At 41.2% G+C, this 13,477-nt stretch overlaps 1 protein-coding gene across 2 annotated transcripts in view; it reads right to left on the reverse strand.

Annotated features, from left to right (window-relative positions):
* Window positions 1-13,199, reverse strand: part of PIGA (phosphatidylinositol glycan anchor biosynthesis class A) — a 17,261-nt gene extending 4,062 nt beyond the window's left edge. Inside the window, exons 1-5 of one of the 2 annotated variants that reach the window (XM_032285953.1) lie at window positions 13,106-13,199; window positions 9,194-9,274; window positions 3,260-3,392; window positions 2,364-2,496; window positions 2,025-2,231 (exon numbers count right to left, since the gene is read on the reverse strand). In XM_032285953.1, coding sequence (XP_032141844.1) covers window positions 2,025-2,231; window positions 2,364-2,496; window positions 3,260-3,392; window positions 9,194-9,212 — 492 coding nt within the window. In that variant the 5' untranslated portion in view covers window positions 9,213-9,274; window positions 13,106-13,199. Of the gene's footprint in view, window positions 1-2,024; window positions 2,232-2,363; window positions 2,497-3,259; window positions 3,393-8,497; window positions 9,275-13,105 lie in introns of both variants that reach the window. The other variant, XM_032285952.1, reaches the window with a different exon arrangement.
* Between the last annotated feature and the right edge of the window lie 278 nt (window positions 13,200-13,477).

Raw genomic sequence — 13,477 nt, forward strand, 5'->3', positions numbered from 1 at the left:
GAGACAGAGTCTCACTTTGTCGCCCAGGCTGAAGTGCAGTGGCGTGATCTGGCTCACTGCCACTTCCACATCCCGGGTGCAAGTGATTCTTCTGCCTCAGCCTCCTCAGTAGCTGGGACTACAGGCATGCGCCACCACGCCCAGCTAATTTTTGCATTTTTAGTAGAGAGAGGGTTTCACCATATTGGCCAAGCTGGTCTCGAACTCCTGACCTCGTGATCCACCCGCCTCGGCCTCCCAAAGTGCTGGAATTATAGGCATGAGCCACCGTGCCTGACCTAGTTCTTTCATCGTTAAGGTATACAATGGCTCAGGCTTCTGAGGTTTATATGATGTCAGTCAAGGTCAAGTCACAACTTACAGTGCTGTGCTTCTCAAAGGGAGTGGAGATCAGGATGGCATCATCAAAATGCCCTGTGTAACCAAATATCCCTGCCAATTACGCCCCCAATTCTATCTTTGCTCCTAAAGGATCACATTGGAATCTAGGGAGTGGTTGGGGGGGCAGGGGTACATAAAGACGGAGTAGAGAGAGTCTGAAAAGACTGCCCAGGGGACTCTAACATGCACTCCCAGTAGGTAAGCACTAGACTCCAATTTCCCACGTTTCACATCGGGGAGATAGTACACGACTTGTAGAAGGTCAGAATGTCTCAAAATGCTTCCATCAAAAATGTTTGACTATTGCAAATAGCTCATGTTTCAATGGAAAATGTATATGACAATTTTTACAGATAAGTTTTTAGAACTTCCATTCATATGAGTTCATCTCATATACTGGAATTCATCATTCAAACCAAGAAAGAAAGCCTTACAGTAAAGAGCTAGTCTCCTCAGCTTCAACTTTCTATCTACTTCAGGCTAAAAACTCACTGCTGCACTGAATATAACGTTAGTAGCATTAGTCTAAGCTACTACCTTCTCCATGTTCCACCTGGTTATTTTTCTGGTTCAGTTTCTACATACTAAGAAACTGAGTTGTTTCTGTTCAGCTTGTTACATGGTAATAAGAGGCATTAGGCAGAGAACGCCACGAAAAGCACGTAAAGGATGAAACTAAGAATAAAAGCAGTTCCTAATTCAAATTCAGGAAGCATTTCCCCCAACTATAGTCTCCTAAGGTTGTTAATCTATTTCCTATACCCGTCCTTTTGGAAATTCTCTGTTGCTGCTTTTTATTTGTGATTTTTCCTACTTTTGTCATGTACATTTTGAATTCTAGCTTACTAGGTTCTCAATCAGCCCAAAGATGCAAAAATCGTTTTCCTGGAGAAAATCACAGTAGTTAGCAAAAGGGCTGCAAGAGGTTTAGAAAATAGCCTGAATTAAATATTCACAAGTTATAAAGTTGCTGCAATCAGCAAAACCATGTATTTCCTAATAAAGTTGTCTGCTTTAGAATTATCAACAGCTTCAAGAAAATATCTAAGAGGAAATACTCATCTCTACTCATTGCAATTTTTTTTTTTTTTTAATACAGAGTCTCACTCTGTCACCAGTCAGCAGTGCAGTGGTGCAATCTCGGCTCACTGCAACCTCCGCCTCCTGGGTTCAAGCGATTCTCCTGCCTCAGCCTCCTGAGTAGCTGGGATTACAAGCACACGCCACCATGCCTCGCTAATTTTTGTATTTTTAGTAGAGACAGGGTTTTACCACGTTGGCCAGGATGGTCTCAAGCTCTTGACCTCATGATCTACCCACGTCAGCCTCCCAAAGTGCTGGGATTACAAGCGTGAGCCACTGCACCAGGCCCATTGTGACTTTTAGAAAACTTTGTAACTTCTTCATGCCCAGTTTAATGAGGGGGCTAGGCTGTATTACTGCTATTTTCAAATGTCAAATGCACTAATTTGACTAGACACTTAGCCCGGTGTGTGTACCAAAATCTGCTTCTTTTTATCTGGAAGAGATTTCATCAACTTAATAGAACAGAAACGGTAAACCTGTATGTAAGAAAAAGCAAATGTGTAAGTGAAACATCAAGTAAGAATTCAGACACAATCTTTTCTCAGCATGTGACATACCTTTTCAGTTCTTTCTGCAACATTCCTCCAGGTGTAGAAAGTCTTTACTATGTTATGGATATTTTCTGGAGCTGGCAATGTCCCTGACTTCAGTTGGGAAATCGCTTTTTCCAGTCCTTCACACAAAGATTTTACTGAAGGCTCACACAAAATAATAAGGTTTTCTGGAAGCACCTCAGGAATACCACCAACCTTGGTACTTACAACCTTAAAAAGAAAGAAAGAACATATGCTCCACCATAATCATCAAAACCAGTTAAGGCATTATTATGGAATGTGTCTCATTATTTTTCAAAATATACACAAACCCCAACCATGTATGCCCTTAATGCTTTTTACCTGTAAACCACAACTGGCTGCTTCCACGATCGCCATGCAGAATGCTTCAGTGAGGGAGGTATTAAGAAAAATATGTCCTTGAACTAAGACATCTCTAACATCCTTGTGTTCTAAAGCTCCCAAAAGACGCACCCTGATTTTTCAAGAGAGGGGAAGAAAGAAGGGAGTGAAAACTCATGCTACAAAAGAAATTTAATTTATAAACCAAGTCTGCTATTTATATCACACTTAGATTCTTATTGGCTGCTAACATTTCTCACCTCAAAATATTAGTATAACCAAACACTGATCTAATACAAACAGCCTTATAAAGTAGTTGGGTTAAAACTCACACAGCTAACATATTTCTAACTTTTGTTACACATATCAAACTTAATCTTCTCCAAAACTAGTCTGCATGTAATAATATTAATAAACTTTGATAATTAAATGTTAAGTTGCCATTTCTAAACAGGAAAATGGCTTTTATTAAAATTGATGCTTCACATGTACATGCCTTGTGTTATGAAAGTTATTGAGGACGAGATCTGTCTAAATCTGTCTATGCAGCGCAATTTACATGATTTGAGCCCTGTTTTTTAAATGACTAAACAGTATGCCCTGGAAATCTGCAAATGTTTCCAGTTAAAGCAGTTGTTTTTTGTGCCTTTCACGGTGCCTCCAACAATGGCCCCCCAAAGTCAAATAATATTGGGCTAATGGAAAAAATAAAATTGTGAATTCTTTAACTAGGTTTCCTATTTTACATAAAAAATTTAAAAACAGTCCTTGCATTAGATTTATATCAATTGTGTGTGTGTGTGTGTATAAATTACTTGTGGGAGAAGCAGGCATGCAGTCAAAACCAGAGATAACTGACATCTTCTCCCTCAAGACAACATGAAATTCATCAATACCTGTCATGTAGCTGGTATCTTTCCCGAACTTCTTCCAAAATGATTCTCTTTGGTCCCTCTCCTCCAATTATGAAATTTAAATCTGGATATTTCTGACAGAGTTCAGGTATTATACCACTAAGCAAATCAGTCCCTGAAAATATAAAGTTGAATGTTGGAGATATTAATATTCAAACTTAAAAAAATTCACCAGAACTACTGAGAATCCACTCATTTTGAAAAGTATTAGCTATGCACTCCATAAAGGAGAGAAACTCTCTTAAAACTTTTCCAGGAGAGTGGAATTGTTCACAAACTGCCAGTGGTCTCCCAAGAGTTGCAATTCTTGAAGATATAGGCCTTGACATACATTACCTTCCACACCCCCAAAATATGGACAATGTTTCATCTCAATAGACTATTCTTTAAGTTATTCACTTATGTTTGCACACTGCCTACTTCTAAAAAGGTAAATTTAAGGTGGCTAAGGTTTGAGTTCATTTTCTCCAGAGCAGGCAGCTAACTGGAGATCTGGGTCTTATCCCAGCTGTTTTACCAGCAAGCCCTTGGATCATAGGAAGTTTCATGATCTATAAAATAAAGATACCTATGTACCTAAAGTTAGGGTCTCTTTCAGCTACAAAATTTTTTTGTTTGTTTTTTTGAGACAGAGTCTCGCTGTGTCACCAAGCTGGAGTGCAGTGGCACGATCTCAGCTCATTGCAATCTCTACCATCCAGGTTCAAGCAATTCCCCTGCCTCAGCCTCCCGAGTAGGTTGGACTACAGGTATGCAGCACCATGCCTGGATAATTTTTTGTATTTTAGTAGAGACAGGGTTTTACATGTTGGCCAGGATGGTCTCGATCCCCTGACATCGTGTTTCGTCCGCCTCGGCCTCCCAAAGTGCTAAGATTATAGGCGTGAGCCACCACTCCGGGTCTCAGCTATAAGATTCTATCAGTCTGTGATTCCACTTACTGCTACCGGAAAAGGCTAAGCAACAAAATCTAACTGCTGCCTCCACTTTGTTTAAAATGTAGCTGGTAAAGAGAATTTTGCAGTAAACAGTACAGTATTAGCAAAATTTAAGTTTGAACCAGCTATAGCCCACTTTCCCGGAATGGGGGTAAATAAAGGCAGCAGGGCATCAACTGTCAGATCATTACAGTCCATAGAACAAAAGGATGCATCTTGGTTCCTTTTTTTCTCCAAAATGATTTTCTTATAATATGTAAACACAATCTCAGGTAATAGAAAACAATAAAGTAAATCATGCCCTATTAGTCTGAAAAAGTGAGTGGCTATCCAAAGTCACAACAATGTCAACACTATTTGAGAATCTAGTTCATTAACAATCACAAATCATACATATTCAAAAGTAAATGTACAATAATCCACCTAAAGCTAAGTTAAATTTAAAAAATGCATACACACATAAGAACTGTATTTCTGACATTAATCTTCCACCCAAAATAGGCAGATCAGTTATAAAATAGATGACAGGAGAAATGATATATATACATAGGGTCATTTTTATTAAATTATACAAAGTAGAATTCATTAAGTAAACTCTGCTAGTACTTTCAAACTATTATTGTATATATTAAAAACTCACACACGGCTTTTCTGAATATGAAGGCTTCTAATTAAAATCATAGCTATCTTTGTTTGAAGTCTACTACCGAATCTATCGATTAGATTTCTAGATAAACCAGAAGGTAGTTTAATGACTTTTAACATTTAGTCTTCTACAATTTCTTCAATCCATTTTCTTCCTCACCCTTTTCTTTCTCATACAAGGTTAAGAGCCCATTCTTCAAACAAACAAAAAACAACACAGGGCAACAGTGATAAGTGATTATAAGAACTAACAGTAACTGAGCGCTTACTATGACAGGCAATATACTTTAAATTCATTGTCATTTAATCCTGACAACTATCTCATAAGAAATGGAACTGATTACTATTACCAATGATCTATGTTCTTATTCTAAGAATAAAGGCTTTTCCCCACCACTATAAAAAAAATTATTCTGGACCCTCCAAGAAGAGTAACACAATGGAACCTAGAGACTTTCGACTGCCATATGAACACAAAACAGACAATGAAAATCTGATTGAAACTGCTTTTAAAGCTCAGTCTAACAATATTTTTAAGAACCTTCTGATCTTATACCTAGGATATTAGTGGCTGGGCATGGGTGGAGGAAGAGGGGGGCTTAACTCAAGAAAAGCTGGACTCACGTGTGTCATCTTGGTTACCTACTATGTAACCTGGATGAGTTACTTTCCCTCTCTGAGACTCAATTTCATGTAGATAACATCTACCCTACAGGTGTTGGGAGAGTCAAATGAGTATTGTACCACACACAGGCTTTATCAACTGCAGAAAATAAATGTAGGTTGTCACTGACACTACAGCAGGAAGTAGGCGAGCGTGCCTACACATGCACAGAGTGCTGGTAAATCCTGACTGAGAGCAAAACAGGCTTGGAAGAGGAGGCTCAGGAAAAAGGCAGCCAAAAAGCCTGAATAAGGAAAACTTCGATTTATCCTCTCTCTCACTTAAGGCATTCTAGTGGGACTTTGATATCTGGTCCAATAAACTCCTGAGGAAATTAATCTATTAATAAGGAATGGACCATTAATACAACTACTCACTTTTGGGCTACAGGTATGGCTGTTCTTTCTCAGAATGTTACTTTTTGCAGGGTGCCTGGCACACGGAGAGAGTTCAATAAACACCTGTTCAGTTACTGATGTTCAGTTATTGAATTGAGTACAGGAAAGGCCATACCATCATGCCATTGGTAGTTAGCTCAGCAGATTAAAATACCACATTAGTGTAGTAAAGGTAACAGGTTTAATCTTTGTATGGGTAGTTCATTTTGCTGATCCTTGATCACACATGCATCATACTCTTTCTTAGCTAACTATCTCAAGGCAATATGTTATTTGGTTAAAAAATAAATTAGGCACAAAAAATTCCTAAGTCACAAAAAATATATCACTAATGTCCCAAGAGGAATTCAGAATATAGAATGCCAGTCGTTCACATGTCCCTGATTAAAGAATGAAAGCATGTCATTGCCTTTAAACCAGAAAATGAAGTTCAGGGCAAGTTTCCTTGCCAACCTTCACTTAAATGGACTGTTGGATCAATCAAGGTTTTCCGTGCCAAATGCAAACTGACCAAGGCTCACATCTAAATTTAGGCTACTCCCTAGCACACTGGCACACCACTGAGTTTAGTGCTTATCAAGAACCAGTTGTGTTTGTTCACACACCTGTTTGATGTCAGTTGTACTTGTCATCGTGTTGAGTAATTTAATATCACATAAATTGACAAAAAGAGTTTCTACAAAAACTAAGCTGAACAGTTTGAAAAATCCAATAAAGGAAAGTCACAGAAAAAAGTTCTTGGCAGATGAGAGGTGTCCTAAACTACTGTATAACATTGAAAATAAATTAAAACTCCTGAAGCATAAAACTTCATGTGCCTTTAAGTTCTAGCCCCACTCAAAAGACACTCGAAGTAGCAATGGTAGATTATGCTTTGTGAAGGAAAGTGTGCAAGATACAGGTGAAACCAGTGGCCCAGCACTCAAAGTCTGCAGTCTTACACCAAACTATTGGCAACTCAGTGTGTATTAATATTTTGAGTTAAATTCAAATATTAAATATTTAAAGGGGTATTTTTTAAAATGATTTCCTACTATAAATGATACTTTTTTTTGAGATGGAGTCTCAACTCTGTCACCAGGCTGGAGTGTAGTGGCGCTATCTCGGCTCACTGCAACCTCTGCCTCATGGATTCAAGCAATTCTCCTGCCTCAGCCTCTTGAGTAGCTGGGACTACAGGCACATGCCACCACGCCCAGCTACTTTTTTTGTATTTTTAGTAGAGACAGGGTTTCACCATGATGGCCAGGATGGTTTCGATCTCTTGACCTCATGATCCACCCGCCTCGGCCTCCCAAAGTGCTGGGATTACAGGCATGAGCCACTGCATCCAGCCATAAATGACACTTTTGATTAGTGGACAGGTTTTCAAATAGCACTCAGAAGACACTTTTTTTTTTTTTTTTTTTTATAACCAGACTGTTTCAGACTTCTAGTAAACAAGCCTCCACACATTCAACTGTAAAGTCTATGAAGTGCTGCAGAGGTACTAAAAATAACCTCCTTAGCCGGGCACTGTGGCTCATGCCTGTAATCCCAGCACTTTGGGAGGCCCAGGTGGGCAAATCATGAGGTCAGGAGTTTGAGACCAGTCTGGCCAACTTAGTGAAACCCCGTCTCTACTAAAAATACAAAAAATTAGCTGTGCGTGGTGGCGGGTGCCTGTAATCCCAGCTACTAGGGAGGCTGAGGCAGGAGAATTGTTTGACCCAGGAGGCTGAGGTTGCAGTGAGCTAACGCCACTGCACTCCAGCCCGGGCAACAGTGCGAGACTGCTTCTGTCTCAAAAAAAAGAAAAGAAAAAACAACCTCCTTGATAATAGCAGACACTTACAAACTAGGCTAATGTTTTTATAGGAACTATCACTGAACCCCTGCAAGGTTCCCAACATTGCTTAAATTACACAAACAAAAAAACTGAGACTTGGAGATGTTAAGCAACTTCTCCTCGATCACACAGCAGGAAAGAGTGACCATCTGATCCCAGGCCGTCTAATCCCCTTTTCTTCATTACTTACCTGCCAATATCTTATACATGATTAAATGAAACAAGCAAGCTACAGCATAGTAACGTGCAGAGCAAGCCCACTGATTTTCAGTATATGTACATACACATAAAAAGGACAGGAAAGCTATAAATCAAAATACTCATTAGGGTATCTCTGAATAATACAGTTACAGCTGTTTTAGTTTTCATCTTTGTGCTTTTCTTAGTTTCCAAAATGTCTGCAATGAAAAGACATTACTTTGGTGTGTGACCTCTGCCCTTTGCTTCTTTACCACACATGCAGGGCTGTTTTAATTTTTAAAAAGACCTGAAATTTAACAGCATCAGGTTACTGTTCTTTTTTTGTTTAGTAACCATTAAAACATCAAAGGTTGGGGGACAGCATCCACCACCATCCTGAAAATGTCTCTTCTTGGATATATAAACCAATATTAGAACTTTCTTTGCTATAATTTATTGTATTATAAAACCATAAAACAAAGCCAAACAATCATCATACACAAGTATTCAACAGCTTTCTACAAGGAAAAAAAGTCTACAATGCAATTATAGCTATCATTTCATTACCTTTTCTGTAAACAAGTCTGCTGACAACAACAATAGTTATACTATCATGCCTTCTAAATGGGTCTGGAGTGAAGTCAGTAGGATCTACAGCATTAGGAATGACGGACACTATTTCAGGATTCAGTGCTGCTCTTAGTACAGTATTTTCCTTACTAGTATAAGACACACAAATGATGTGGTTTGTATCACAAAGAGACACAGTTAGAAGCTTGTTTGTAAGCACCGAGCTGACATCAGCAAATCCAAAAAGGGAATGGTCCGTGAAGACTGTCTGAAGCCCCATTGTCTTGGCGTGGAAGAGAGCATCATGGGCCATGGCAGAAAAAGAACTATGTGAATGGATTATCGTGACTCTCTCCCGAACAAATATGTACCTGAGCAATGGCAGACTGTGAAAGAGGGTCGTGGCTGTAGACTGGTTGTACATGACTTTCAGAGGCAGGTAATAGACTTTGAGGCCATTAGTGAGGTAACGGATGCCTTTTCGATTTCCATAAGCATGGGTGACAATTATAACCTTATGCCCTCTTTCAATCAGGCACTGAGAAAGCTGGTAAATGTGGCTTTCCACGCCTCCCATATTTGGGTAGAAAAAGTCAGATACCATGCATATATTATGGGTACGGGTTCTACATGTGTAAAGACTTCCAGGGCTAACCCGAGAGAGTGTAGCTGAGGCAGGATGGCCATCCCCACCTACTCCTCTATAGGCCATGCTGAGATGGTTTAGGCATCAGTTCTTAGAGCAACCCAGTTAAGAGATGTGTCCTCTATTACCTGAAAAAGAGTAAAACAGGATCTCAGCTCAGAAACAAAACACATTTCATAGTACAAATCCAGATATAGATACTATTTAATGTTAATGTAAATTTGTTAGCTTTTCCCTAGAATTAAAAACAAAGCATGTCATCAATTTACTCATTTGACGTTTACTTGCTTGGCATTTACATACAACAAAACTAGGTTCTACAATGTCTTAATTTTGCCCTAAAAATACTGTTACATGTAATTTTAAATAGTAAGTTTGTTACACCACAGCATATCATGGTTTGCCATGTTAACAAACCAGTCTTTTCCAATAATTAAGTATATATTATACACACATACATACACACATGTTAATATATATATATATATATTTTTTTTTCCCCTTTTATGATTACACTTTACCAGCTTCTATTAATACTTATTAAATGGCCACTATACATCAGCCACTACATGCTAAGAGTCTTCTATATCTTTTTTTTTTTTTTTTTTTTTGGAGACAGAGTCTTGCTTTGTCACCCAGGCTGGAGTGCAGTGGCATGATCTCAGCTCACTACAACCTCCGCCTCTCGGGTTCAAGCAATTCTTCTGCCTCAGCCTCCCGAGTAGCTGGGACTACAGGCGCCTGCCACCACGCCTGGCTAATTTTTGTATTTTTAGTAGAGACAGGGTTTCACCATATTGGCCAGGCTGGTCTCGAACTCCTGACTTCATGATCTGCCCACCTTGGCCTCCTAAAGTGCTGAGATTATAGACGTGAGCCACCATGCCCAAATGAGTCTTCTGTATCTTATTGCAGCCTCACCAAAACTCTATAAGTTATCAACTCCATCTTATCAATGGAAAGTCTAAAACTTAAAAGGGTTAAGAAATTTGTTCACAGTTACTCAGTGCTTAGAAGTAACTCAGTATAGCAGTCTGTTTCATTAGTGGTCATGCCTCCTGGTATTTATGTCTTTCTCTAGTCCCTTCCCCTTGCATTTGGACCTGGTTTAGCCCATAGGAGGTGGTGGAAGCAATGTGCAAATTTTTGGCCTCAGCCTAAAAAAGGTGTGGTTTCCACTTGTACTCTTAGATATTCTAAGCCAACATGTAAGAAATCCATCTGTTGTGCTAGAGGGGCAAGTGTAGAGACAATATGGAGAAGGAAGAGCTCTGAGACTACATGGAAAGAGCCAGAGGCCCAGCCATCCAGCCAACTCACCAGGTAAATGCAGCCTCCTAGTGACCACTGGCAAGACCAACAGAATCACCCAGCTGAGTCTAGCTGACAGCAGTATCATGAAAAATAACAAAATGGCTGTTGTTTCATATCATTAAGTTTTGGGGTGGTTCAGTGAAAAAATAACAAGACAAGTAAAACAGGCCAGGACTCAAACCCAGTTATACCGGTCCACTGCCTGTTTTTGTAAAGTTTTATAGAACCACAGGCTTGCCCATTCATTTATGTGAATGGCTACTTTTGTGCTACAACAGCAGAATAGCTGCAACAGAGATCATATGACCCCCAGAGCTGAAAATGTTTACCATCTGGTCCTTTACACAAAGTTTGTCAACCCCTGCTCTAGAGCTTAGCCACTGATTCAATTAATCTCATAAAATTTTGCTAGTATTAGCTTTGTGGTTTACACTAAAATGCACCTGGAACTCAAACTATCTTTCTGAGAGCACCTTTCTCAAATGTCACCAGAGCACATGCTTCGAAGAATCCACATTTTCTCCTTCCTTATTCAAAGAGGGTGATTATCTGGCCCGGGCATGGTGGCTCACTCCTGTAATCCCAGGCCTTTGGGAGGCCAGGGTGGATGGATCACCTGAGCTCACGAGTTCGAGACCAGCCTGGCCAACATGATGAAACCTCATGTCCATTAAAAATACAAAAATTAGCCAGGTGTGATGGTGCCTGTGGTCCTAGCTACTCGGGAGGCTGAGGCAGGAGAATCGCTTGAACCTGGGAGGCAGAGGTTGCAGTGAGCCAAGATTGAGAGCCACTGCACTCCAGCCAAGACAACAGAGCAAGATTCCATCTCAAAAAACAAAACAAAACAAACTCCAAAAAACAAAGAGGGTGATTATCTAACTGCTCCGTTCACGTCTTAAACTTTTCTTTCAGTTATGCAAGCCTTTCAAACTCAGTGAGTGTCCCTCCCTTCAGTGTGGTGTCTAAAAATAACGGCTAAACTAGAGATGGGCTGTATCTAGGACCATTTTCTCCATTTAAAGTACGAAATGTTTATCTCAGGGGTCCTCTAAAGCCTTATCAACGTGAAATGTTCACTCAATATTTGGTACTATTATACATTCTTAGACATCTAAAACTAAAAAGAATCTTGGATATCTGGTCAAAATCTTCCTCAGCTTCACAAATGAGATTTCCAACGCTCCAGAAACCCAACTGTACAATGAGAAACCATCCTAAAGCTGAGTTTCCGGTTTCACCTGCAAACTCAGAAAATGCCAATTAATTGTGTGTGCAAAGGCTGAACTGTCTATTCTCTCCAACAAATTCATCTCCTTTTTTTTTTTTTTTTTTTTTGAGACGCAGTCTCACTGTTGCCCAGGCTGGTGTGCAGTGGAGCAATCTCAGCTCACTTGCAGCGTCTGCCTCCTGCGTTCAAGCAATTCTCCCACCTCAGCCTCCCGAGTAGCTGAGATTACAGGCACGTGCCACAATGCCCTGCTAATTTTTGTTATTTTTAGTAGAGACGGGGGTTTCATCATGTTGTCCAAGCTGGTCTCGAGCTCCTAACCTCAGCTGATCCACCAGCCTCGGCCTCCCAAAGTGCTGGGATTACATACAGGTGTGAGCAAACGCGCCCGGCCTCATCTACATTTTAAATATACTCTCAGAAAGACTCCAGAAGTGTTTGTTGAACTGAATTTACTAATTAAGATTCAATATTACCAAATATTGAAATTCCCCAAATTTGTACTTTTTGGTGGCTTAACTAACATTTTCTTACTGTGGTCACCTGAACCTGAACTTCCAGCTCTATCAGTTTTAAAAGATGAATGATAGCAAAAACAGTGAGTAATGAACCAAATGATGGCATTTAAAATTTTGTCATTAGCCTGCAATGTTCTGTGAGGAGTCTGCCCACTTCCACCAGGATTTCACTCCAAACATCTTCGTGACATAAAAGCTCAATATGCTGCACAATCGCAGAATCTTATCTCTTAAAGCCAAAATGAGGTTTGAAGCCCTAGTGAATATCTCTCTCGCTTTACAAATGAGAAGCCAGACAAGTTGAGTCATTAGTCCAAGGTCCCACCCAGCCACTTAAAGTGGCAAAGAAGATATTACCGTAAAATTCTCGACCACGGCCAACGAGCCTCGGGCAATCATTAGCAGTAGAGGCTCCTGAAGAATCTTAGGGAGACCTGGCAGGAGTTGCGTGCGGGTCAAGAGGATGGTACTTCCACTGAGAATTCCCGGGCACTGCCTGAGCTTCACTCCCTGACTCCCTGAGAGGTCGCTGGGGAACGCTCTGGCCAAGGAGGGGATGCCTCTGCTTAGATAGCGACCCTGCTGAGTTCATGGCAGGGACTGGCCAGGCCCAAAGAGAGACGGTAAACAACCAGAGAGTAGACGCGGGTCTCAGGCCCGGCGTTCCGGAGACACCAGTCCTTCGACCCACCTGCCTGAGCCAAGGAACCCAGCGCGTCCGCCCTAAACGCACCCTCAGACCCAACCTACTCTGGAAACCCTCCGACCCCACTTCCGGGCTTCGAGCCGGGTCGGCTTTACACCCTCCGCCACCCGCCACGCTCCCACGCGCGCAGAACAGCCGCATCCAAAAGCGGCCCAGAGCGCTGGAGAGGGGAGGCAAGACGCGGACTTACCGGCAAGTTCCATGGCCGCCAGTGTCCGGACCTCCCGCGGCTGCAGCTGGAGTCCCTCCCCTCTGTCCGGAAGCACCAATCTAGGGCGTCCGCGCCCAAGGGACGCGCCCCCGAGGCAGCCAATCACAAAGAGGCGCTGGGGTCACGTCCGAGAGTGACGCTCTGTCGTCCCCACCCTCAAGCGCGGGATGCAACGTCAGCACGCGCGGGCGTCTGTCTTTTAAATGCTGACGATGATAGGGTGGTTGCCCACTGGTGCCCATCCTGGTTGTCTGGTTACAGCGTCTCTTTTCTGGATGCCAGTTCTCTCCTGCTTGCTTCTGATTGGAGAGATCTTTTGTTTGTAATCAGTTGTGACACTGCAGAACCGTG

Source organism: Sapajus apella, unplaced genomic scaffold, assembly GCF_009761245.1.
Source record: "Sapajus apella isolate SASKATOON/1434 unplaced genomic scaffold, GSC_monkey_1.0 scaffold17, whole genome shotgun sequence".
NCBI classification, from domain to species: Eukaryota; Metazoa; Chordata; class Mammalia; order Primates; family Cebidae; genus Sapajus; species Sapajus apella.